The sequence below is a fragment of the Caretta caretta genome, chromosome 9 (genome assembly GCF_965140235.1).
Source record: "Caretta caretta isolate rCarCar2 chromosome 9, rCarCar1.hap1, whole genome shotgun sequence".
NCBI classification, from domain to species: domain Eukaryota; kingdom Metazoa; phylum Chordata; order Testudines; family Cheloniidae; genus Caretta; species Caretta caretta.
In genome coordinates this window covers 60987890-61014867 of record NC_134214.1, presented here as the reverse complement: position 1 = coordinate 61014867, position 26978 = coordinate 60987890, and the positions used below count along the sequence as shown (strand labels likewise).

Sequence of the window (26978 nt, the reverse complement as noted above, 5' to 3'; positions counted from 1 at the left end):
GGTTCTTCAACAGCTGAAAAATCTCTTGGAGTACCTTTCAATCAACAGCTACTATCTGCCCTATTAGAACTAGTTCAAAGGCCAAACTAGATGCAAAGGGGTCCTGTCACTGCAGAGGCTACTCAAAACTGAGCTGGCCTGCTTTGCAGTGTTTCAGCACCATGTTCAGTTAAGCTTGGTTAACTAGAGTTGTATGGTTTTTATGTTAATTTGTGTTACTCATTTCTGAACCACTTGTCTCACTGAGAATGACCTTAGTGAGAAGCATTGTGGCCATACTACTTCACAATGTTATTGATGTGAATAGCAAGGACTCTTAGGCATGTACACAACTAGGCCTCCTAGCTTGAGTAACCGAGTGAAATATTTTGTAAACCAAGCAGTGGTGAGGTGGGGCCTTGAGATGACTTCCCATCTGGAATAGGTCATACTGAATGCAAAAGGTGCTGACTCATTCTATTCTTAAGAACAGTGCTGGTGGTGGAATCTTTGAGGGTTGAATTCAGGGGAGGCCAGATTTCAATTCCCCCTGAGAAACCCAGATTAGGGAAAACAGACTGCCTGGGTCTAACATTTTACTACATGTAACCTTTGGAAAGGCAGTCTTCCCTCCTTTCACAGCTCCTGCACCTAAGCTCTTGCCTCCAATAATGCACAAAGCCTGTCTGAAAGTATGGCCAAAGTGACAACTTTAAATATGCTTCTATTCCCAGCACCAACATATACATGGCTGGCTTCTCATTTGCATGTTGCTAAAGCAACAGCCAACGCACTAACAAAGTACTCTATACATCAGATTCAAGAGATAGGAAACAGATTACAAATATGGGTTTGTAAGAGGGTTGCACATTTAATTGCTCCTGGAGGCTGAACTCTAAGTTCAATGCAGGTCTGGGGAGTGTGCACTCTGGAGGGTCTGAGGGGGATTGGTGGGAGTTTGGAGAAAGGGTATACAGCTCTACCTACATAAGTAATTAAGTGTGTGATGCTCTAGTCACTAGAGTCTAGTGACTGCTGCTTGTGATGTATGTGGGCAACAGCAGAGGGTGCCAGAGAGCTTCCTCTGCCTGCAGTACCAAATGGACACTCTGGGGCCTTGACTTGAAATCAGGCTTTTCTGGTTTTTACCCAGATCAATAGGATTTTGCTTATTAATGCTTGGAACATCCCCTGACGTTTTGGAATTGATCAGATGTGGTTTTCAAAAGTTATCACCTTACAGACAAATGCCATTAAACTGAATGTAGGGCCTCACTCTGGCTGGCTAATTAGTGATCATAGCAACACTGGCTCGCAGACACTTCACCCAAAGGATGTTTAACACAAGTCTCTTAAGCTGATTTATACTTGGGTATTTATGGCACCTGTTAGTGCAAACCATTTACAAAACTAGTCCAGATTCCTGAGTCCTACATATCCCCAACCCTAACAACTCCCACAACAAATCTGCTGGGAAGTTCCTATTCACTGTATAGAACTGTAAGTGTCAGCGTCACTTTTTTTTTTTATATTTTATTTTCTCCCTTCAACCATAATTATGTGGTATCCAAACTTCGTTTTGACAGGAGGGTCTGTGTACACTGGCTTGTCCATACTGCTGACTGCCAAGGCAAATGCTGCTTCCTGGAAAGGTCCCACCATAGAACCTCTGGTCATCCAGCCCAAGTCTCCCTGAAAGAGTCAACAAAAATGGTCAGCTCTGAGTATCCCATTTCAAAACATGCCCAGAGCTGCATTGTGAGACAGAGTGCGTAACATTTCTATAAAGCAGAGAGAAAAATCCAACAAACAGGGTTTTTAAGAACAAATAACCTTCTTCCATTCAGTGCTTGGACCCTTAAACTTTGCAGCTGTCTACTACTGCACAGATGTGTGTGGAATGAGAGTATCATCAGATACTACGGCAATGTGTTCAGAATAAAAACCTATAGAAAATAGAGCATAAGAATGGCTAAACTGAGTCAGACCAATGGTCCATCTAGCCCAGCATTCTGTCTTCCAACAGTGGCCAATGTCAGATGCTTCAAGGAAATTAACAGAACAGGGCAATTATCAACGATCCATTCTCTGTCATCCAGTCCCAACATCAAAGTCTTAGGGACACCCTCAAAATGGGTGCATCCTTGGCCATCTTGGCTAATAGCCACTAATGGACCTATGCTCCATGAACTTATCTAGCTCTTTTCTAAAATTTAGTTATGGCCTTCACAACATCCCCTGGCAACAAGTAGCACAGGTTGACTGTGCAGTGTGTCAAGAAGTAATTCCTTTTGTTTTAAACCTGCTATCTGCTAATTTCATAGGGTGACCCAGCTTCTTAGGTGAAGGGGCATTTAACACTTCCTTACTCACTTTCTCCAAACCATTTATGATTGTATAGACCTTTATCATATTCCCCCCTTAGTTGTCTCTTTACTCCTGGAGGAATACTGTGCCAAAGTATTAAAAATTCTGCACACAATATTTTAAAGTTCTACAAAATTCTGCACATTTTATTTGTCAAAATAATGCAATAAAATCATGCCAGTTTCAATTATTTTGGTAATTTATTTAAACTACAATACAATGGATGGAGAATGGGAGTGCAGAACACTGGAAGAAATCCCCAAACCCCCTTTGTCAAATAATAATGTAGCTAGGTTTGACCCTTTATTTCTAGTTATTAGTCAACAAATATATGCAGCCATATGGTCAGTGTTACATCATAGGCAACTGAAGAGCAAGTGAGGGCTGGGGACTCAAATTCACAATTTATATTGGTTACTGACCATTTCCAAGAAGGTAAGTACCAAACAGGCAATGGAGCACATTTTGATAGGAATTTTTTTTTCAATCCAAAAAATTTAGACCAGTTCTAGTCACTAAAGCACCTTAAGAATTTATAAGGCCATACTGTCCTTTACACCACTCTGGCAATGTAAAGGAGCCTTAAAACTTTTACACCTGTTTTATACTCCTGGGGGAATTCACAAAGACAATGGGAACAATTCACTAAGCAGGCCAGCTGCTACATTCTGCTCTGCCTCATGCCTACCTCCTCAGAAACACCCTAGAGCCCTGCCTCTCCACACCGAACGTGCTGCAATAGCAAGCAAGAGGGACAGAGTGTCTCTCTCCCTCTTACATGCATGACTGCTCAGCCTCCCGACCCCATCCCAGTGGTGATTTACGTTTCTACCAGCTGCTCCAGGCGCCCGAACCAATCTGCCTGCGCTGCCAGGGAAGGGCACATGACCGCTCTTGTGGATTTCCCTTTGTTTCTCCATCAGAAGTCATTTTTCTGTGGGGAAGCAAAGAAATCTGCAGGGAACATGAATTCTGTACATGCGCAGTGCGCAGAATTCCCCCAGGAATTTCTCTTTTTCAAGCTGTACAGTCTGTCTTTTTAATCTCTCTTCATATGAAAGCTGTTTCATACCCCTAATCAAATTTGTCGTTTGGACCTTTTCCATTTCTAATTATCTTTTTTGAGCTAGGGTGACCAGAATTGCATGCAATATTCAAGGCACCATGGATTTATACTGTGGCATTATGATATTTACTATCTATCCCTCTCCTAATGGTTCCTAACATTGTTAGCTTTTTTGACTGCTGCTGCATATCAAGCAGATGTTTTCAGAAAACTATCCACGACTCCAGATGTCTTCCTAGAGCATTAACAGCTTATTTAACCCATCAAAAACATTTCCTGCATCTTTGTCGTCTGTACTGTTAGAATACAGAGGGGTAGCCATGTTTGTCTGTAACCACAAAAACAATGAGGAGTCCGGTGGCACCTTAAAGACTAACAGATTTATTTGGGCATAAGCTTTCGTGGGTAAAAAAACCCACTTCTTCCGATGTATGGAGTGGAAATTACAAATACAGGCATAAACATATATTGGCATATGAAGAGAAGGGAGTTACTTTACAAGTGGAGAACCAATGTTGAAGGCCAATTTAGTCAGGGTGGAAGTTGTCCACTCCCAATAATTGATGAGGAGGTGTCAGTACCTAGAGAGGAAAAATGGCTTTTGTAGTGAGCCAGCCACTCCCAGTCCCTATTCAAGCCCAAATTGATGGTGATAAGTTTGCAAACGATCCGTCACTCTCACAGGCCTTGGGAGGCAGACCAATCCTCACTTACAGACAGCCCCCCAACCTGAAGCAAATACTCACCAGCAACTACACACCACACCACAGAAACACTAACCTAGGAACCAATCCCTGCGTTGCCTTCTCTATCCCCATATCTACTCTAGTGACACCATCATAGGACCCAGCCACGCCATCAGAAGCTCATTCACCTGCACATCTACTAATGTGATATATGCCATCATGTGCCAGCAATGCCCCTCTGCCATGTACATTGGCCAAACCGGACAGTCTCTATGTAAAAGAGTAAATGGACACAAATCAGATCTCAGGAATGGTAACATACAAAAGCCAGTAGAAGAACACTTCAGTCTCCCTGGACACTCAACAACAGATTTAAAAGTAGCCATTCTTCAACAAAAAAACTTCAAAAACAGACTTCAAAGAGAAACTGCTGAAACTGCTGAATTGGAATTCATTTGCAAATTGGATACTATTAATTTAGGCTTAAATAGAGACTGGGAGTGGCTAAGTCATTATGCAAGGTAGCCTGTTTCCTCTTGTTTTTTCCTACCCCCCCCCCCCCCCAGATGTTCTGGTTTAACTTGGATTTAAACCTGGAGAGTGGTCAGTTTAGATGAGCTATTACCAGCAGGAGAGTGAGTTTGTGTGTGTATGGGGGTGGGGGGGATGTGAGAAAACCTTGATCTATGCAGGAAATAGCCCGACTTGATTATGTAAAGAGTTGTCACTTTGGATGGGCTAGCACCAGCAGGAGAGTGAATTTGTGTGGGGGGGTGGAGGGTGAGAAAACCTGGATTTGTGCTGGAAATGGCCCACCTGTTGATCACTTTAGATAAGCTATTACCAGCAGGACAGTGGGGTGGGAGGAGGTATTGTTTCATGATTTCTGTGTGTATATAAAGTCTGCTGCAGTTTCCACGGTAAACATCTGATGAAGTGAGCTGTGGCTCACGAAAGCTCATGCTCAAATAAATTGGTTAGTCTCTAAGGTGCCACAAGTACTCCTTTTCTTTTTGCGAATACAGACTAACACGGCTGTTCCTCTGAAACCTGCTGAGCTACAATTCATTTGCAAACTTAACACCATCAATTTGGGCTTGAATAGGGACTGGAAGTGGCTGGCTCACTACAAAAGCAATTTTCCCTCTCTTGGTACTGACACCTCCTCATCAATTATTGGGAGTGGACAACATCCACCCTGACTAAATTGGCCTTCAGCATTGGTTCTCCACTTGTAAGGTAACTCCCTTCTCTTCATATGCCAATATATATTTATGCTTGTATTTGTAATTTCCACTCCATGCATCTGAAGAAGTGGGTTTTTTTACCCACAAAAGCTTATGCCCAAATAAATCTGTTAGTCTTTAAGGTGCCACCGGATGACTCCTCCTTTCTGTGTATTGTTAGACATACTTGCTGACAAGCATTTTGAAATAAATTACTAAAATAACTGAAACTGGCATGATTACATTGTGTTATTTTGACAAATAAAATATGCAGAATTTTAAAATATTGTGAGCAGAATTTTAAATTTTTTGGTGATGAATTCCCCTAGGAGTAAAAAGCTAGAGCTAGTGTTCTGTCAAGGGGGTCTGGCTATGGATTGAGTTTACTGAGAGGATCAGACTAATGTGGAGTTGAAGTACTTTGAGTGCATACTGTAACACCCTCCTCTGTGACAGAGCATTTCCCTGCAAGACCAGATTGATGGGGCAGGTGGAGAAATATGGCCCACCCAAAGACTCTTATTTCAAGGAAAGAGGAAGAGCAGGAGATCCAAGAAGTCCATAAGAGACTTCCCAATGCAACATCATTTATCCGCTAAGTGCTATGACACCACTTATAAGTACTATGGAACTTGGTAGATTTCCCAGAGTCCCAGTCTCCTGCTAACGACTAGATTGGGATGGCCAAATTTACTGACTCTCCGAGCCACATACGATAGTCTTCTGAAGTTCGAGAGCTGGGCGTGCCTGCAGGTGCTTCAGCCCCAGCAGGTTCCTTCTGCAAGGATGAAGCCCCAAGACCCCCCTGCCCCCTAGCAGGGCAAAAGCTCCTAGCCCCACCACTCTGCCACAGGCAGAAGCCCTGAGCTCCCGCTGCCCCAGTCTGGTAGGCAGAGAATGGGGGGACTGAGGGAGGGAGGGTGGGTGGGTGGGTGGGGGGGCTTCACGAGCCACACTTTAACTGTAAAAAAGCCACATGTGGCTCACGGGCCTCCGTATAGCCACCTCTACACTAGCCAATGGTGCCTCCCTGACATCAGGTAGTCCACCTAAGAGCTGTCAGCACAAGCCTGACAATCAGTGAAATGTACCCCTTGTCTGGCTTTATCTTCACTGTACTGTGAGGCTACTTCACTGAAGCGCACTCCAGACTTCAGTTTCTCCATGGCCTCCATGATTCTGCTGTGCTTTTCACACAGGATGTGTCTAACCTAGAATGCAAAAGCAGAGAGAAGTTACATTTTGGAGGCTCAGCTCAGCTCCCTACAAAACAGTCATTTTACTGCAGGTAACTGAATAGGCTCCTGTCAGTGCCACTGTGCCCTGACTGCTGCAGCTCACAGCGTGTTTCTCATCACCCTAGAGTTGAGTCCATTGGAGGGCTTCCCACCTCCAGCCCAGGACATTCAGTTCAATTGCTGTCCCAAACAGCAGCCAGGGCAGAGCCAGGCAGTCCTCTGCCCAGCCTGTCTCCTGCTGCTGCAAGCGGCACACCAGCTTGGCAGCAGCCCAGTCCCACTGCCCTGTCACGCAGGCAGACTGCACTTAGCAGCTGCCTCTGAGAGGCATCTTCACCCCCCTGGATCTTACTGGGCAGTCGAGGGTTGCCGCCATGTGGGCCGGCACGAACCCCGGAGCCAGGCCGAGCCCCAGCCCCTGCCTGGGCGCCCACAGCCTGTGCCTCGTGCCGCCTAGGCACACCACGTGCTTGGCGGAAGGCGGCAGCTGGGGAGATGGGCCTATAGCCCCGCTACCCCTCCGCGCCCCACTCACCTTCACAGAGCTGCCGCCGCCCTTCGGGGCCGGGGCCGGGGCCGGGGCCTGCCTCTCCCCACTGCTCGCGCCGCCAGCGGCTCCTCCTTGGGAACAAACCAGACCGTCATTAGCCGGGCGCGGCTCCTGGGGTGGCACCAGGGTCTGCCACAGACCCGGGCCCGCCTGGCGAGGACACGGGCTGCCCTGGGCTGAGGGAACGGGCGATGGTCTTCCCAGCAGGGCGACTCCCCATCCCCCTCTATCCCTCCCCCGAGCAGGACACGACAGCCCGCCTCACCCTTCCCTCTTTTCCCGCCGCTTTTCCCTTTGGGGGGCATCTCCGCAGCCAGGAGCCGCGCGCGCGTCGCCGCTGGGAGCGCGAAGGCCCCGCTCAGGCCCCAGCCGGCGGCGCGCCCCGAGCCCGGGCTGTCCGCGCTAAGTGCCTGGCGGCGGCGAGGCGCCTCTTCTCGGGGAACGGCTGCGAGCCTGGGTCGCGGCACAGACCCCGGCGCGGGGAGCGCCCGAGACCCCCGCTCGCTCCTACAGCGCCCCGGCCCCGGCCCCGGCCAGCGCCCTGCCCCTCCCCCGCCCGCCGAGGGCGACCAGGCCTCCCGGCCCGACTGTTAGTTCTTTGTCCCTCGGTCGGGAGCCACTTGTCCCGGCACTGCGGCCGTGGCCGCTCCAGGCGCTTTTTTTGTTTGTTTTGTTCCTCCTGTCCCGATATTTTGTCAGTTTCATCTGGTCACCCTACCCCGCCATGGGACTGGCCCTCGGCTAACGCCCTTCCCCCGCTGTCTCCCCCCCATTGGAATTGGACCCAGCCCCCGTTCCCCCCCCCACGGGACTAGACCCCGGCCAGCGCCCTTTCCCCGCTGCCTTCCCCCCCCCCCCCATGGGACTGGACCCCGGCCAGCGCCCTTTCCCCGCTGCCTCCCCCCCCCCCCACGGGACTGGACCCCGGCCAGCGCCCTTTCCCCGCTGCCTCCCCCCCCCCACGGGACTGGACCCCGGCCAGCGCCCTTTCCCCGCTGCCTCCCCCCCCACGGGACTGGACCCCGGCCAGCACCCTTTCCCCGCTGCCTCCCCCCCCCCCCCCCGCATGGGACTGGACCCTGGCCAGTGCCCTTTCCCCGCTGCCTCTCCCCCCACGGGACTGGACCCAGCCCCCGTTCCCCCCCCACAGGACTGGACCCCGGCCAGTGCCCTTTCCCCGCTGCCTCTCCCCCCACGGGACTGGACCCAGCCCCCGTTCCCCCTCCCCCATGGGACTGGACCTCGGCTGACACCGTTTCCCCCTCTGCCCCCCCATGGGACTGGACCCAGCCCCCGTTCCCGCCCCACATAGGACTGGACCCCAGCCAGCGCCCTTCCCCTCTCTGCCTCTCCCGCCATGGGACTGGACCCAGCCCCCGTTCTCCCTCCCCCATGGGACTGGACCCCGGCCAGCGCCCCTTCCCCTCTCTGCCCCCCATGGGACTGGACCCAGCTCCCGTTCCCCCCCCCATGGGACTGGACCTCGGCCAGCGCCCTTCCCCTCTCTGCCCCACCATGGGACTAGGCCCAGCCCCTCACAATGGGCTGCCGCACCCCCTGGATTGAAGTGGTTTCCATCATATGCAGGGTTTACAGTTTGGTTCAATGGCTCTCGGCACCCCCACTGTACAGATTGTCTGGGCAGGTGGGGCAGGGTGATGAGACAATGAGAAGAAAACGTTTCCTGATCTCTTCTATGGTGTCGTATCCTGAGTATGCGCCTTGCCAGTCGTCTAATGCCTGAGTGCCTAAACTCTCATTAGGAGGCTGTAAAGTACTTAACACACATCTAGGTTTCAGAGGAACAGCCGTGTTAGTCTGTATTCGCAAAAAGAAAAGGAGTACTTGTGGCACCTTAGAGACTAACCAATTTATTTGAGCATGAGCTTTCATGAACTACAGCTCAGGGTGCCACAAGTACTCCTTTTCTTTTTACACATCTAGGTGTTATAGAAATAAAAACAATAAGCAGGACTAGCTTGGCAAACGTATTTTATAACAAGTGATTCCTTATATCATTCCTCTTCCTCACCTTGAGAGAAATGTATTTTGTCAAGCTTTACTTTTCAATAACTAAAAAAAAAAACCTTAAGCATTCACATTTTTATCACACTTACTACAAGGGCCTCTTACAATCTCAGGGAGATTCTTTATATTTACCTGCCTTTTTCCCTGCTTTACTTCCTTTTTTGAAAATTTGGAGAATTGTTTGCAATGTTGCAACATGTGTACTGCAGCTGTAAAGGATGCATTATTGAGTCAAATTATTGTCATGCCTTCACTGTTGATATCTTGCTTCTAGGTGCTGCTGAGGGAAGGAGAGAAAGCAGTTACATAACTATCTAGGTATGCAATGGTGCATATAGGGGACTTTCAGTTAGTGGAATTTCTGCTCAGTTCACCTGACTCCTGAAATGGAGGCCTTATCTATCTACAGAAGTTGCACTGCTGATTTAACCTAAAATGTTTTTAGATAAACCACCCTGTGTGGATGCTGATTTTTTGATTTAACTCTCTTTCTAATTGATTTATGCTAAACTGATCTGAGCCTGATTTAAACCAGTATCAGTGTGTCTACACAGAGTCTTTGGCATCAGTTTAAGTAAACCATATAATTATAATTATCTTAAGTTATATTGATGCAATTTGTGTGTGTGGACAAGGCAGGCCTAGGGAACTGCCAGATTTCTTCCCTGTTGAACACTCCTAGGCATAACATTAGTCACTGGCTTTATCTTCACCATTCTCATTTGGAGGGTCCACACGACCCCACCCCAAGTTAGCCAGCACCTGAAATGTGTCGCATACTTGCTACTGATGTGTGAAGGACTCAAAGCCATCAATTTCTGTGGAATTTAACCTTGTTGGGTTTTTTTAAGTTTCTTAGATTGTCAGCTTCTTCAGGGAAGACCAATCTCTTTGTTCTGTGTTTGTACAGCACCTAGCACAACAAGGTCCTGATCTGTGACTGGGGTTCCTACATGCCACTGTAATACAAATAATCAACAATAATAATAATAGTCCTTATGGCTGCAAATAAAACTTTGTGACGTGTGACTGGAGCACCGTTATCTCCTTCAGTGTGTAGACAGTAGATAGTGCTGCTGAGGTTGCTGGCCTTCATGGCATTTTCAAGAAACAGCAGAATGAAATTAACAATACCCCAGTCAGTTTCATAGCTGCTGTCCAGATCCCTGTGTGCACCAGTTAAACTGACAAGAATGTTAGTTTTACTCTGCTGCTACTTGAGAAAGCTGTTATCACCAGCTGAGAGACATCAGAGCTTTTGCCCCTAGACCTTGCTAGCTCTCTCTTTCTCTTCCCTCTGACTCGTAGCTTTAGTTCTTCGGGTGGTAGGTATCTGATCACTTGATCAAGTCCTATGTTTATGCCCTAGATTCACCTCTCTTTGTAGGATACACTGCTACGCCCACCTTGCCTCCTCCACCTGAGGAATAGGATGCATATAATAAATCAGTATGCCGAAAAATACACAGCAGCCACATTTGTATAGATACCATACTTCTCTGCATAACTCACATACAGGTAACACAGGGTACAGTGTGCCCCTCATTCTTTCACACATCCACTGCTCAAGTGAGGGGTTGAAGGAAACCAGGCCATGCAAGTTTCACTAGGACAACAGGGCTTGGCTGGCTTTCCCAAATCAAAGTTGGTTTATTGGAATATAGGACTTGCCACACTGGATCTGTCCTGAGGCCCAGCTAGCCCAGTATCCCAGCACCAGCTGTTTCGGGGGAAGGGGGAGGCTCTGAGGAACTCGGTAGGAGGCACTAAGGAATGACCTGCTCACAGGCTGCATGTGTTCCTAAATCTGTGTCAGTGGCTGGCTAGAGCCTGAAGCCAGAAGATTATCTCCCTTACATGTTTTTACCTTACCTAATCCTACTGTAGATTGCCCATGTCAGCCTGCTAAGCTCTTGGCCTCAGTAATACTTGGTGGCAGTTGTGACAAAGTGAGAATTTTCTGTAATACTTTTATTGCTTCTATGTGTGCCTCAGTTTCCCTCTATATTGCATTGCTACCCCATGGAGGAAAAAGGGGTAAAGTCTGCTCTTGGGAACAGCACAGGACACAAGGCGGGGGCATCGCTCTGATCCAGGACAGAACTCTGCGTCTCACCCCAGACTGCTTAGTTTCCTTCATAGCTTCTTCTGAGGGACGTTGCTTGAGGCTTTTTGAAAACTCCAAGTGAATTATGTCAACGGTTCTTCAACTACTCATTTGTTGACATACTCAAAGAATTCTAGTTTTAGCCTGTCTAGAATGCAAAACTAATGTATGTCATAATTATTTGTTAAGTAGTGTGCTCTCCTTGGTGTTCTGCAAATGGGAACTACACATGCATTTCAGACTGAAGATTACATGTAAAAACCTTCACTAATCGAGTGGAAAGGGTGAAAATTGGAGCACAGTGGTCGGAAAATGCCCTAACAAAAGTTGCTGTAGCAATATTAACTCAGCCAGATTGTACCTAATGGAGACTAATTTAGAGCATATATAGCCGGGATCGGCAACCTTTCAGACGTGGTGTGCCGAGTCTTCATTTAGTCACTCTAATTTAAGGTTTCGCCTGCCGGTAATATATTTTAACGTTTTTAGAAGGTCTCTCTCTATAAGTCTATATTATGTAACTAAACTAGTGTTGTATGTAAAGTAAACAAGGTTTTTAAAATGTTTAAGAAGCTTCATTTAAAATTAAATTAAAATGCAGATCTTATCAGTTTAGTGCAGTGGTTCTTAACCTGGGGTGCACACACCCCCTGGGGGTGCGAGATGCCCTTTCTGGGGGTGCGAGACCTGCCTGATTTTTTTTAGAAGGTAAATCATGGAAAACACAAATTAAGCACAGGCACATAAGTACAACTACTTTGTTGCATCAAACCTATGTATTTATTAACATTATACATTTTTTAACGATTACTGTAATATACAAAGTTTTTAGGCTAATTATAGTGTAATTTTTGATAAGGGGTGAGAGAACATATTTTGAGAACTCCAGACGGTCAGCAGGCTGAGCAGGGCCAGGTGTAGTGTATTAAATTGCTCCCCATAGGAATATGCTACTTAGGGTGTACTACTTACAGCTGCTAGTCTTGATGCTCTGACTGGCACGGTAAGGTGCCAGGGAACAGGGGTGGTTGGATAGGCGTGGGAGTCCCAGGGGGCCAGTCAGGGGTTGGGGGAGTGGATAGAGGTCGGGGCAGACAGGGGACAGGAAGCAGGAGGGGTTGGATGGGTGGAGGGTTCTGAGGGGGGCAGTCAGCGGGCAGGGGTTCCCGGGAGGGGGTGGTCAGAGGACAAGGAGCAGGGGGAGGAGGAGGTTGGATGGGTCAGAGGTTATTAAGGGCGCAGTCAGGGGGCAGGAAGTGGGCCAGCTGTTTGTACTGTGGTGTAGTATATTAAATTTCTCCCCGTAGGAATGTGCTACTTACAGTGTACTACTTACGGCTGCCAGTCCTGGTGCTCTGCAAGTAGCACATTCCTACGGGGAGAAATTTAATACACTACACCTGCGGACAGAACCCCAGACCGGTGGAGGTCCTGGCCGCTGGCCCTGCTCAGCCTGCTGCTGGCCTAGGGTTCCGTTCACCCAGGCCGGCAGCGGGCTGAGCGGGGGCGTAGGCTGGGACCCTGGCTGGCAGCAGCGTGCCCGTAAAAATTGGCTCGTGTGCCGACCCCTGATATATAGCATTCTAACCAATCATATAAAATGCTCCCTCTGTAGGAAATGGTTGAGTTCCTCTTGCCTGGAAAAAAACCCACCTTTACTTTTCCTGATTGTTCTATGTATGTATGTATTTTTTGAGTTGTGCAGCCTTGGCGTTGCATTGAGCTAGATGTTTGTACTTCTGTTTCTTGGAGTTTTAAAAGCCTGTAAAAAAAAGCTGCGTTCCCAGCTATGACCCTGTGCAGTGAAAAGGCAGCTCTAGGCTGATCTATCTGTACAGAGTAGGAGAACACGTATTAGGGGAAGGGAAAAAACATTTTTAGTAATATATTGGTTCGCGATTTCCCAGTAAAGACACAAACAAGAGGAAGCCTAAAGACTGATTAAATCTGAACCTCTGAATCGGTGTGAGGAAGGGACCCTGCTGTCTCTGAGAGCTGCCCCTCATGATCCCCTCTCCTCTTCTCTCCCATCCCAGCAGCACCTCTTAAAGAGCTTGATCACCTCACCGGCAGGGCTGAGGTCAGCCTATCTCCCAGTTTTGCCTGGCTGAGTCTCTGAGACATTCCCACTGTCCTTGACCAGATGCTGATGGGCCAGAGTGGCTGCTGCTCCCAGCTCTGCTCTCACTGTGGGAGACTAGAGGGGCTGCTTTCAGAGACAGCAGGGTCCTGCCCTCAGTTCACCCCAATTCCCAGGCTCAGATTCAATGGGTCTTTACGATTCCCTTGCTGTTGGGTCATTCCTGGGAAAGGTGCTGCTGATTCTGGCACTTTGCCTCTCTGCTCCTGCCCCTTGCCTTTTAGTTGCCATCTGCAGAGTCTCTGCATCTCCTCCCAGCAGATGTTTCCAGCTGCCAGTGAACTCTCTGGTCTGGATGCCCCTTATGGCTGTGCCTGCTAGGGGAATGCCAGCCCAGTGATTAATTAGGCAACAAGTCCCGTCCCCCTGTGTCCCCCCCAGTATACCTGCTATCCGGAGCATCACATGAGAAGGGCCCTGGGTTGCCAAATGCCAGTATGTTCACTGGCGAGCAAGGAAGGGCAATTCCTGGCCCAGTGAGGTCAATGGAAAAACGCCCACTGGCTTAAATGGGGTCGGGACTTCCAAGAGCATCTCCATAGGCGTCAGTAGCTTCATCTCCGGCTCCCAGTCATAGCTGAGCAGGTCTGATTCTGTCCAGCAGAGGGCAGCGTGTATTTGCACACACCAGCCTCTTCAGCCACACTGCCGAGAACAGTGTGCGTCCCCCAAGGTGGGGGACGACGCAGAGAGACATTTGGGGGCACACAGCTGGGCCTGGGCCAGCCCCCACAAAAGGCAGGGAAGAAGAGCCCTTCCACTCCACCCTGAGCTCAGCTCTGCCTTCATTCCCTCTCCACCCCCCAAGCCAGCTCCGCCCCCATCCCCAGTTCAGCCCCCAGCTCCGCCTTCAGCCCCAGCTCCTCTGCTGAGCCAACTGTGCAGTAATGTGGGGGTCAGGGGCGGTTTGTGGACAGATTCCATTACTGGCGGGACAGGAAAAGTTTGGGCACCACTGCCCTAGAAGCAGGGTGGTTCATACTCCCTGCCCCTGGAGCCCCAGCATGCTGCTGGCAGGATGTGGCTAACCGCTGTGAGCTTGGGGCGGGGGGCAGAAATCTGGCACAGGGTCACTGCTTACTCTGGGTCTCCCAGGAGGCAGCCAGTTCAGTGCACTTGGGGGCTGCTCTTGCCAATCAGAGGTGATGGAAGTCTCTCCCACCTGTGCTGCTCCCCCCAGGCCTAGGGTGGGTTCCTAACCCAGCAGGCCTGGCCTCCACAGACATAGCTCTGTCCTGCCCAGGCCATACCAGCATGCCCAGGACCTATCCTGTGTGGGCCATAAATGATATGTAATCAGATTGGACTCCTATGATGTATCAGGTGCATGCAGAACGCCTAACTTGGCTACTGACTCACTAAGGCTGTGTCTACACAGCAATGTAAGCCTAGGGTTAGTGGGACTTGGGTCAGCTGACCCACGTCAGGGAATCCTGGGCTGGAGTGACTACACTGGCTTTTAACCCTAGATTAAGAATTTCCTGACCCATGCTTGAGCCTAGGGTGCTGGCAGCCACACTGCAGTGCACATATCCAGAGCAAACTGTATCCCAGCATGCCTAATGCTCCCCCGATTGACACTCTAGGCCTAGGAACGTGGTGCACTGTGGGAAAACTCTACTGTCTGTGTTCATGGGCCAGCTGGGCCACTATTCCTACCAAATGCCATTGACGTAAATGGTGTTATGTGCTGGGGAGGGGGAGAGAAGATGGCTCATTTTGGCAGGAGGGCAGTGCTGCGGGGGTGGGGAGGAGTGATCTTGAGTGCTATGTAGCGGAAGTCAGAATGACATGATGGAAAAACAATGTATGGCTGTGAGCAGGGTGGAGGGGGGCACAATGGTTTTGCAAAATGGCTCAAGCTTATCCGTCTGCACTGAAACCCTGGATGCTCTGAGTGTGCATGTGCCAACCACAGCTCACGCCCCCTGCAGAGGAACGCCCCAGGTGGGACGTACACGGCATCAGAGACACCACACCTGGCTAATGTCCTGGGTGCAGAAGCAGCCCCCAGTGTGCAGCCGCTGGAGCCTTCTGACACCCGCTTTACTGACAAGTCTCCCGAAGCAGCAACATGGTGACCCATGGGTCTGCCTAATAATCAAGGTCTTCAGTGCTAGGCACTCCCCCCTGGGAACCCCAGAACTAGCTACTTCCTTCCCTGCTCCACTCCGCCCAAGATGTGTGGTCCCAGCCCACATGACCCAGCTGGGGGGATCACTGCTCTCCTCCCAAAGATCCCCCGTCCCTTAAACACACACCCAGCCTGGCTGTTACCGCTGCAGAGTGGCGAACTGCATCCCCAGGGATTGGGGTGCAGTGTGCTCCAGCACCTCCCCCTGCTCCCTTATCCCTGCCCCCACTGCACCCCAGGAGCCTGCAAGGAAGCTTTGGGGCTGGCACTTAGCAACTTTGATCCCTGCTCCAGGCAAACTCTGGGCAGCAGCGAGCTGGAACAGGACGGGAGAGCAGGCAAACTCTGGGCTGGAAGCCTGCAGTGCACACTGCCCCCAGGAGCTGTGGGATAGATCCGGAGGACTCCCGGGACCTGAGTCAAGCCAGGCTGTGCACACAGGAAAGCACTAGGTCCCAGCTTAACTCAGCCTCAGACCCCCCAGCCCTGCAGGGACCTGGGTCTGAGGCCTAGGTTAGCACAATTGCAGGGTGGATGCAAGGAGGGGTTTGCCTTGAGCCCAGGCTCAGAGCTGGGCTTATCTGGCTGTGCAGACATACACTAAGTGGTCTTGGCCAAGCTGCTTCACCTCGCTGGATCTCAGTTTCTCCATCTGTAAAATGGAGCTAATGATACCAGCTTTGGAAACCTCTATGAGGTCTATGGCTGGACACTATAACTGCTATTCCACCCAGAGCCCTGGCACAGTTTAAACTTCACACAGGTGCACCTGACAAGGCTGGGATAGGAGCTGTGTAGTCAATAGGATTTTAATATTTTCACTGGGTTTAAAATGTCTGACCACCCTCCACCCTGCCCTCACAGAGCTCAACTCTAGGACCTTTGCAGGCAAAGGCTCTGAGTGGCTCTGGGGAAGAAAAGCACACGTACAACCGGTGGATGTGACAGTTATTGGAGTTTACCAAGCTTGCAATAGTTAAAAAGTACAACATTCAGAAATATAAAAATGTGACTTTCGCCATCTCCGAGGGCTGTCCACGGGCAGGGATTGGGCTGACATTGCAAAAGAGGCCACTTACGCCGGGGGAGGGGGAACTGTTTGCATAACACACAAAAATAGTTCACATTCTTTCATCTTGCCCATGGCTGGCCCACTTAGGACAAACAAGCCCTATATATCTATAGGGCTTACTTCCATCTTTGCTGCACAGAACCAGTCCGATAACTTTGTCTAAGTTCAATTGGGGGACATATGAGGAAACCCATCCCTAGCAATCCAATTAATTCCCTGCAGCGCTCCAGATCTGCAAAGTGACACTTTCCTAAAAAGGAGGACTTGTGGCACCTTAGAGACTAACCAATTTATTTGATCATAAGCTTTCGTGAGCTACAGCTCACTTCATCGGATGCATACCGTGGAAACTGCAGAAGACATTATATACACAGAGACCATGAAACAATACCTCCTCCCACCCCACTCTCCTGCTGGTAATAGCTTATCTAAAGTGATCACTCTCCTTACAATGTGTATGATAATCAAGTTGGGCCATTTCCAGCACAAATCCAGGTTTTCTCACCCTCCGCCCCCCCCGTACCCCCCCCCCAAACTCACTCTCCTGCTGGTAATAGCCCATCCAAAGTGACCACTCTCTTTACAATAAGAAAAGGAGTACTTGTAGCTCACGAAAGCTTATGCTCAAATAAATTGGTTAGTCTCTAAGGTGCCACAAGTACTCCTTTTCTTTTTGCGAATACAGACTAACACAGCTGTTCCTCTGAAACCTCTCTTTACAATGTGTATGATAATCAAGGTGGGCCATTTCCAGCACAAATCCAGGTTTTCTCACCCCCCACCCCCATACACACACAAACTCACTCTCCTGCTGGTAATAGTTCATCCAAACTGACCACTCTCCTTACAATGTGTATGATAATCAAGGTAGGCCATTTCCAGCATAAATCCAAGTTTAACCAGAACTAGGTGCAGACGTTGAACTTGGCAAAACAAGAGCCGCGTTCTCTGTTAAAGCATTGTGGGGGGGTGGGGGGGACGCCCTGGCCCCACTGAAGTCTAGGGCAGACCTCCCAGTGACTTCACTAGAGCCAGGATTTCACCCACGGGTTTTTAAGGCCGGGATGCGGAGATTCAAACTTTTTTGTTTTGTTTTGTTTTAAAAAAGTGAGTTTTTGATGGTGAAGAAAATCAAGGGAAGATTCTTTTCCTGAAGCAGCTATTTTCATTAGAAGCGCTTTGCAAAGTCCCTTCCTAGCAGGACATTTACAATCCAAGTGCTAAAAATCACACCTCAGTCACATCATACAAAGCCATTGCTAACTGCTGGGTGTAGCATCTTTTCCCTGAGCAATCGTGTACAATACTGTACAGGGTTATTGGCATTTTTTCTTGGCCATAAATTCCAGCAGTAGCTTCTCTTTAACTTTATGCAACTAAACATGTTATTTGTATACTGAGCATTCAGATTTTACCCTGCAATATGCAACACTTCCCTAAGGACATGTTGCTTCTACTAAGGCTTACGTTTTTGCCTGGCCTAAAGCCAATTGAGGAATAAATGTCTATGGAAATGCTGAGGCATCTTATTACGCTCATTGTATAACAACTTTGCACAACCTGTTTGAGTTGTTCAAGGACTGGAACCCAGGTCATGCTGGTTTTCGCAGCCACAAATCCAGCTACTGGAACCGAGCAGGAGTATCAGATGACCTCAGACTACATTCTAATTGGTCAACAGCATGTTAATAGGGCAAAGGAATTGTTCTTCATTTGTTCCGCTGGCCAAGGGAGGGGACGCTGGCAGCAGAAGGGTTATGGCACATTCCCAGGTGGGTAGCAGTTCCAAGAGAAATCTGGGGTTCCCATCTCACCTGTTCTTCCTACGCCAGACACCACTTTGGAGATCCTGTTTGGGCAAAACCAAAATAAAATCGGGGCCTTAATTGGGGGCAGACATGGGCCTCAGCAGGATGCTGATCTGCTGCCAAAATCCTGCAAAATGCCACAGTTCAGTGCATGAGATTGAGATGAAGAGCAGAGGTTCTAAACTCTGCCCTGGAGGAGCCATCTGGCAAATCCAACTGGAAGATCCAGTGCTGTGTCTTTTGCCTTCCTTACAAGGTAGAGATATTAGGCATAGACCAATGGCTGGGCCACATTTCAAGCCTCGACCCATGCTGCTTGGACCCAGTCAACACAAATGAGACCAGGTAAATAAACCAGCTCCTTGGCAGTGGAGTCAGCAACCCTGTGAACAGCAGGAGCCCACAGCATGGTGACAGATCCAGCTGACTGATGTGTATGTAGTGACTCTTCGCTTGTCTTCTCAACATGGCTGTGATCACACATGGCACTTTATAACCCAGAAGAAGGTGCGCTTATTCAACAGAGCACAGTGATTGGCTCGCCTCACTTCATGTGACGTAAGCAACTTTGTGAGTCACATTCCATGTCTCAGATACATAGGGGACAGAGATGGGAAGGTCCTTCTGGGCCACTGAATCCATCTCCAGGAACATGTGGGATGTGAATTCCAGAGAGAGGGGGTCTGTGATGGGAGACAGATACTACCGTGCAGCCGGGAGAATCTTCAGCCTCAGCGGCATCTGAAGTCTTTCCTGTGGAGACAGCAGGCTGAAGACTATTGGTGGCAGAGGCAGAAGAAACAACAGTGAAGCTTAGAAATTTTTATGATCTATTTTTCCTGAGTTTCTCAGCCTGGATGTTAACTACAGGCTGAAATTCTGCAAATCCATGACAACGGAAGGAGTAACCTGTAATTAAAGAGACCAGAACTGGCAGCGTGAAGAGCTGAGCCTCCTGTAGAGCAAAGTACAAAGTCATCTTGGTAAAAATGGGCCAGTAATGCTTCTGCTGGGATAAAGGCAGAGCAAGGAGTAAACACAAAAGAGCCTGGTGCTTCTCCAGCAGGACTTCCCTGGTGAGGGAGAAGAGCCGGCTCTCCGCTCTGGGTGTGCTATGTTCCTAGGAAAGCAGTGGAGGTTCTAGGACTGGGTCTAAGAGTATAATTTTGCTCTACAGACTGGTTCCGCAAAGATGACTCTCTGGTGCTGCTTCAGTCAAATCAGAGTTGGGAGGAAACTGTCCAACACCAAATGCAAGACACCCAGGTTTTGTCTGGTCTCATCTGGAACGGGCATCCCCCCTACTCCTCCCCATCCCCTGAACAGCCAGAATCCAGTTCAGGTTCTGATACAGCCACTCACGTGGGTTATTCCCTTCCCCAGAATGATGGGTCAGGCACCAATCCTCGCCTGCACCCCTGGGGCTCAGAACCATCTGCAGGTGTAGGCCATGCCAGGAGCACTGCTAGAGTGGACACCATCACCATGCTGTGTGGACCCCTCAGTTCGCAGGGGCCTGGAACTTGTCAGCTGCCGTGGGGCTGTTGCTGGGGATTGGAGCTCAGAGCTCTTGCCAGTGCTGGATTCAGCAGCCTATTCACCTGAGAGTGGCAGTGAAACCTGAGCCTGATCATAGCCCCTCCCCTGGGTCACGTGGCATCTTCCCACGCTGCAGGAACCCACCTGGCACTAAGGACACATGGCCCTGCCATTTTCACAGCCTGACTCCCCCACTTCCTCCCTGCTGAATGGGCACAACCCCAGCTCCCCTGCACTGGGTTTGGAGCCTGTTTTCCTGACACAGCCACAAGGGCCTGATTCTCCTCACATGGACACCTGGGTGATCCCGCCCAGACCAGCACAGTCAGCTGGGTGCAATCCATTAAAGAGAGAACAGAAACAGGCCCATTGTGTCAATCACATACCACACCCCGTGTCAGGGAGGGACAGTTCATTCAACACAGGAGCCTGTGACACCAGCTTGGTTGCTTTTCCTGAGACACACCACATCATGAGAGCTCAGTCCAGGGCAGCTGCTGTGCCGGTGACAGCAGCAGCACCTTGCATGGTCAAGTACAGCAAGGAGAGGTAGCAAACGGTGACCGGTAAGCCAGGAAACTCTTCGGCATTAAATCTCCCAGCAGAGTGGGCTTTTAGCTTCATGTTACAACCCACAGGTGTTCAGGGTCTGAGGGCTGCCATAAAGCTAACGCCCACGCTCGCTGCAGAGTGTCCGTGGAGCGTCCACTTCACAGGGCCCTCCCCGTGATGCATGCTGTGCAGATGGAAACATCTGCTATCCCCTGGCCTGTCTGATAGGTGAATAGCCTGAGAACTCATGGAAAGGGCACAATTCTGAACAGATCCTGGGGGTGCTGAGGGAAGCAGGTCGAATGATTCATTGTGAATTTAGCCCTTTTTCTGGTTCAGAAGCAGTTCCTGGGTTTCTGGCCTTCACAAAGATTTGCTGATTAGTTCGGACCAAAGATTTCCAGCTGGGTTGTGAGCTCTTTTACTGTGACTAGCCACTTGCTGTCATTCATGGGGTGTGACTGATCATTGAAGTCACACGGTATCATTTCAACTCTGACTGGATACCTGAAACTTTTAAAACAGAAGAACAACACCCACCACCTAACGTGACCTTCACCTGTGTTACTATCCAGACAAACCCCCACCTGTGCCAAAATGCATGGTGCCACCAGGACTGGTGAGTGTCTTCCCGCATACCCCACTGGCATCCAAATCTTCACCAGCGGGCAATAACGGCCCCACAAACCCCAGCGCTTTCACCTGTGAAAATATCGCAGCTCTTTGCATTATTCAGCCAGCTCCGGTGCTAAGCGCCAGTGCTCCTGCTGGAATCAGCGTGACAGGATCAGGACCTTGAGTCACTGTCGTTCACCATGGTCTGCTGCAGGGTCCTCCTTGTACCAGATTCCAAAGGGAAGGCCACTCATGGCAGGGCATCACTCCAGGATATCCCATGCCTGTTTTGTCTCAGCCAGTCCTGGATGGGGGGTGGGGGGGGGGAGCTGCTGGGGGTGTGCTCACTTGCTGCGATGAGTTCCGTTCGCCATGTGCAAAGGGTCACACACACCAGCACATTGGTATTTAGACAAATACAGAAGGAAGAAAAGTCCAGGGTTTTTTTTTTTCTCAAAAATCCTCCATTAAATGTCAAGTTCTTGTCCACCCATTAGTCATCAGCCAGCAACTACTAATTGCCTTGTATCCCTCAAGCCACGGTTTGATCATTAGGGATCTGGTAGGCGTGTATGGGACATGCAAAGTTCTTATTGGTGCCTCACACCCGGGGGCCTTCCGACCAAAATGTCCTGTCTTCCAGGGACCGTGTGTGATGCAAGCTCTGAGCCAAATGAGGTCTGGCCATGAAGTCAAGCAAGAAAACGTTTAGATAGAGAACCCCTGGATTTCAGTGGAGACCCTGCAAACTGGGATGGGTAAATGAGCAAGGCAAGACCTGCTGCTACCAGACTGGCTGGCAGGGGTTGGGAGCCCCCTGGTCAAGCCAGTTGTTCATGCTGTGGTTGTGAGACTCGCTTTCAAACACTGTCTATATTTTGTCTAGAGCAGGGCCTGAGAGGCCAGGGCAAGCCCCAGGGCTCTGGGCCTGGGGGATCAGGACTTTGCTTTTGGGCCACTCTCTAGTTTTTCCCTTTGGTGAATGCTGGACTCTGAATGGGGCTGTTTGTAGTGTGAATATCTGCCCGCCTTGCCCCACCCGCTGTTGGCCCACACTGTTCTGTGTGTGGATCGTGGATGGTGTCTCTGTGGGTACATCTACACTGGAGCTGGAGAGGGAATTTCTAGCTCAGGCAGCCAGACCTGCGCTAGCTGGAATTGAGCAGGCACGCTAAAAATAGCAGTGTAGCCATGGCATCGGGCCTGGCAGGAGGGGCCAGCTATTTTGAGTACACTGCCATCTGAACCCTAGGCCAGGCTTTGGTGCCTGGCCCCTACTTGACACTGCGGCTGCGCGTAGACACTAACTTGGTCACTAACACCTTCTGACGTGCCTGCGGCCTGGCTGTGGGGAGCTCCTGGCAGTAGATTTGAGGGTTTACAGTACAATTGGCTAACGTGGCTAGGTTTGGGGGGTTTAATTCTTAACAATGGAAGGAGAGATTCCAAAGAAAAGCCCGGATATGGTCAAAGCCCGAAGTACTTCCCGTCCCATTAGCACAACTGTAATGCGCCTGTTAGGACAATCAGATGGTCTCCCCCATGTTGCTGGGGCTGCTAGTGGGAAGGTGCCAGGCACGGACATTGCACACAACATAGACATGAAGGTTACTGCTGTGATTCCGTCCCCTCCAGGGCCGCGGTGCAGGGACAGCACAAGGTGAGCGCATGGCAATCCTTGTGGGAATGGAACCAACAATGGGTTTGCACAAGCGCCCCTGAAATGCTGCTGCTGGGCTGAGCTGGCCGAGCGTGGGGATCCCTGGAACTGGCTCTCTGGTTTGTGAGCCCTGAGCCCTATTCTCGGGGCTGGTTTGTTGCTTGTGACAATGCCCAAACCGGAGACCACTCCCAGGCTACCTGATGTGGCTTGACCTTGTTTGTGAGACACACCACCGAAGTCACATGGCAGTGTTTTTGCTCTCTGATTGGATGACTGAAACTATTTAGGCAGGCAACTCAGGAATCACACCATTTGCAGGGTGAATAAACCTTGGTGCTACAATCCCTGGGACATTGTATCCGTGAAGCATTTCCCGAGTGCCTGGCCATTGCCAAATGTCTACCAACAACCGCCCCCCGTGTGACAGCTCTGCTTACACAAACAGCATCCTCAAAATTACCATGCAGAGTTGTGCTGCACCAGAATAAATAACCCTACCACAGCAGGTCAGCTCTGATTGCGTTGCCCCACTGATTTCTCATTCCTCACAAGTCCGGTCCTGCGCGCAGTCACAGCAGAGCGCGTGGACCTCAGCAGAGTCCTGGCTCCCACTACTTTCACCTGGCTTGTTTTTAGTTATTACTTGGATTAGCTGTGATGTGTAGTTCAGGGGCAGACCCAGCTCTGGTCTCTAGAGGGCTCAGTCTCTGGGCCTTTCCTAACTACTCATGGATTGCCAATGATGTCTGCTTTTCCTTCCTTTTGCCACTAGATGAAGCCAGAATAATTCACTGCTTGCGATGACCCCTGGCTACCAGAAGCTCTTTCTCGGTGGTGTGGCATCATCCTGGCCTGTCAGCAGGGAGTTCTCTCTGCATTCCCGTAGCCTCACACACGTGTCCACTGTCTCTGCCTCTCTGCAAAGCATCATGCATAGTGAGTGCTATATAACCAGAACAGGGACATGATCATCCATTGCTGCCCACTCCTTCCGGGCGTCTCCCCAGGGCCTGGATCCCCCCAGCTGCTGCGTAGGGAATCAGACCCACCAGCTAGTTCCAGGGGCATGCTGAAGACTGGGGGCTGCCCTCAGATGAATGTGCTGCTGGCTCCTTCCATGCTGCCGTCACCCCCACCTCCTGCTGTGTGCTTCAGACAAGGAGCATGCCAGAGCCTGGCGGGGGGCTGATGGGAAGCAGACAGCTGCACCTTTGATCGTGGCACTGGCAGGTTGTTTCCCCCCACTTTTACTATTATGTTAAAAATATTAAGTGAACAGGCTGGGTGTCTTTGATCAGCGTGTTCCTGCGGCAGCAGCTCTTGGGACTGACAGGGAGTGAAGGGAATGCAGACTGGGGAAAGCATCTTGTTTGATAAAACATCAATACAGGCCTGTGGGACTCTGCAAGGGGCTGAGTCATCAGGAGCGCAGGGCGCTCGCAGAATCAGGCCCTGACTCAGCAATGCAAAGACTGCGCTTGGTGCTCATTTCAGTAGCTTTGCTTTAAAGCGAGCCATTCCCCCAAACCCACTGCTGATTCCCTTCCGCTAGAGTACCGCGGGGAGGGAGCTCACAGCGCAATGCCTGTGGGGGGGGGACCCTGACAGAAGCATTCACAGCAATCAATCTTGTGAAAGCCAGTTGCGATTTGGAAGCATTTGTATCCGACCCAGGTCTGCACAGCAGGAGGAAGCTCAGGGAGAGGGGAATTTGTTGTCTGAAAGCCAGGAATGGGGCCAGAGCAAACCCCCAACCCAACACCCCTCACCTTGGAGGGGTCTGAAATCCAGCTATGGCTAAGGCACCTCTCAGACAACCCAAAGCTGTCCAGCAGGGAGCAGGCCAGCCAGCCTGGGGGTTTGCAGTGCAAGTGCCAATGGGTGTAGGGCACTGCCTGCCTGTGTGGGAATGGAAGCAGGCCGGGGCCTCGGCTCTTCAGTGATTGTCACCGCATTCAAGGGGGGTTGGGCGGCTGTCAGGCAGCCTGTACATGACTCGCCCGGGATTTGTGCATCCTTGTAACATTAGCAGACACCCACTGTGTGTGTGTGACAAGTGTGCATGGCGCAGGATGGCCCAGCTGTGTGCACACACAATGCTCATGTGTCGCAGGGATGCGGCGCCTGGCTCAGCCCAGGTGTAACTCCACCGAACAGCAGCCTGCCTGCGTCCGAAGGACACACCAGAGCATAGGTAAAGTGCGTTTAGTGAGCAAGGTGACAGACTCCTCAGATATCCTAGAGGGAAGGAGAGCAGACCAGTGGGAGATAGCTGATCAATCAGATCAGATTGATAGGTAAGAGAGTTTGTCTTATGAAGGAAAATAACCCATGCCTAGCACCTCCTGAGACACGGCTCGTATCTGACTCACAGGAGAGGAGTGGTGTTGTTCTTCAAGGCCAGCTACAATATGGTTTGGGCAGAACCCCTGGGGCTGGTCCCAGGGATGCTTGGTGTCTGGGCAGGGAAGGCCATGCCGTGGGTCCCTTCCGTGCTCAGTAGGACCCTAGACTCTCTAGACTGTCTCCAGCAGGGGCAGGAGGAAACAGGCTGTGAAGATTCCTGGTGAGGCTGAGTCCATGGCCTCCTACAATGCCCTTCAATCCTATGTCAGACACAGAGCCAGCGGAGGAGACACAAGCCGCTTTGCCAATGACTTGCCAAGTGCCTCTAGCTAAGTTGGTCCTTTCGATTTTCAGCAAGTTGCTTCAGCCTTCCCGTTTCCTTTGCAGAAAGGCACCTCCTTTCGTAGGTTGGCTGGGCCAAAGTCATCCTGAGCAGAATCCCAAGGACAGCCAGGCTACACCATGGATCAGTTTGCCCCAGGCACTTGCCATTTCAGGTCTTGGTCCTGCTAAGAGCATGTGGCCCCTTGTGCCCAGACAGATTCCCCCTGGGCTGAGCATACAGCACTCACGGCAGGGCTGGGCCTGGCCTTGGCTTGCTCCCTCTCTGAGCGTCAGTGCTGGATGTTCCTTCCTTTTGGCTGACAACAGGTCCATTTCTCTCCCTGCAGCATCGCCAGGGGCTGGCAGCTGGCATCGTGTGGACAGCACCGGTGGAAGCTCTCAGAAGAGCGTTAGAACCTGGCCAGGGAGTGACTGAGGGTCACTTTGGTTGAACAGTGCGTCTGGAGCATCTCAGTTCTTCCAAAACAACCTACATTCTAACTGGCCCTTCTGTCTCTGCTGCCATCTGTTCAGCTCAACTCAGCACTGGGGTCTTTGTCCGGGGAAGGAAAATTACAAGGTCAAATGAAAGAGAAAAAACATCATCAACATTTCGCAGGATCAAAGCTATTTAAAGTACCACACGCTGAAGCGAATGAACAGTTTCAAGCTAGCTTCGTCGTGGGCACTGGGTTACAACTGGGGCTGAACTGGAGACCACTTGCAGAGCCCCAAAGAGCAGGAGGACAAGTCCCCACTTGTCATCAGACCCTGGGAAGCTGCTGGGCTGATGCAGGAAGGAATAGGAAGCCCACTGTCATCTGAGGATGGCCCTGCTCATGATGACCGATGTCTGCCTTCTCCATTCCACAGGCGTCTCCTTCCACTGTATCTCCGCTGGAAACGAGGCCACGAGCCGACTGCACAGGGGTGCGGGCTCTGTAGTTAAGACATTTACCTTCCATCTGCTGGAGTCCCCAGGGAGACACAAAAAAGATTTGCAAATTGCCAATAAAGAAAGGAAAAAATTACACAAATCCCAGCAGGACAGGATGTCCTCACAGCACCAGCCTGGTAGAGTGCAGCCCCTGCGGCTGGAGCTGGGCTTTGAAGAGCCAGCATAAAACTCCCAGCAATGCTGTCTCCACCCCTCCCTGGCCAGGATGAAGTCGGGGTGGTCAGGGCTGGGTTCTGGCACCGCTTGGGTTGTCTAACTCAGGGGCAAACTCCATCATGACCCGCCGAGCCAGTGGATTTGTGCTCTTAAGAAGCTCTGCCGCGGAGGTGCGAGTACCGGGACTGGCCTTGCTGCCTTTCTTCTGTAGCAGGGCCTTGAAGTCTTCATTCCGACTGGAGGCTCTGCCAGGGCCTCCTGTTGCTGGGGGGGACTCGCAGGCCGGGTGCCCGGCTGGGTTCTTCACTGGGGAGTGAGAATTCTGCCTGCTGCTGAAGGCATCTCCTGGCTCCTTCCAGCCCAGCAGCTTCCTCTTTGACCTAAAGACAAAAGAAGCCTGTGGTTGGCGTGGCTGTGGCGGTGT

At 50.6% G+C, this 26978-nt stretch overlaps 2 protein-coding genes and 1 long non-coding RNA gene across 6 annotated transcripts in view; all 3 read right to left on the bottom strand.

Moving 5' to 3' along the window:
* Nucleotides 1-1337: 1337 nt before the first annotated feature.
* On the bottom strand, nucleotides 1338-7565 carry PIN4 (peptidylprolyl cis/trans isomerase, NIMA-interacting 4). The gene is made up of 4 exons (XM_048865103.2): nucleotides 7378-7565; nucleotides 7098-7183; nucleotides 6416-6535; nucleotides 1338-1671 (listed from the first exon to the last, which is right to left on the bottom strand). The coding sequence occupies exons 1-4, from the start codon at nucleotides 7415-7417 to the stop codon at nucleotides 1513-1515; spliced, it is 405 nt and encodes a 134-aa protein (XP_048721060.2). The 5' UTR covers nucleotides 7418-7565; the 3' UTR covers nucleotides 1338-1512.
* LOC125643043 (uncharacterized) lies at nucleotides 2464-5236 on the bottom strand. Its single transcript, XR_007358565.2, has 2 exons — nucleotides 5149-5236; nucleotides 2464-4525 (listed from the first exon to the last, which is right to left on the bottom strand). It is a non-coding gene; the product is annotated as an uncharacterized LOC125643043 (long non-coding RNA).
* Nucleotides 7566-16457: 8892 nt separating the features above from the next.
* The window catches only part of NHSL2 (NHS like 2), a 165030-nt gene continuing 154509 nt past the window's right edge, over nucleotides 16458-26978 (bottom strand). For all 4 annotated transcript variants that reach the window (XM_048865104.2, XM_075132353.1, XM_048865105.2 and 1 more), the window contains exon 8: nucleotides 16458-26934. In XM_048865104.2, coding sequence (XP_048721061.2) covers nucleotides 26619-26934 — 316 coding nt within the window. In that variant the 3' untranslated portion in view covers nucleotides 16458-26618. The remainder of the gene's footprint in view (nucleotides 26935-26978) is intronic.

Coding starts and splice junctions, on each gene's coding strand:
- PIN4 (XM_048865103.2), bottom strand. CDS start 7,417: ATGCCCCCCAAAGGGAAAAGCGGCGGGAAAAGAGGGAAGG. Junction 6,536..7,097: donor GCGGCGGCAGCTCTGTGAAG/GTGAGTGGGGCG, acceptor TTTGCATTCTAG/GTTAGACACATCCTGTGTGA. Junction 1,672..6,415: donor AAGATAAAGCCAGACAAGGG/GTACATTTCACT, acceptor TGACTCTTTCAG/GGAGACTTGGGCTGGATGAC.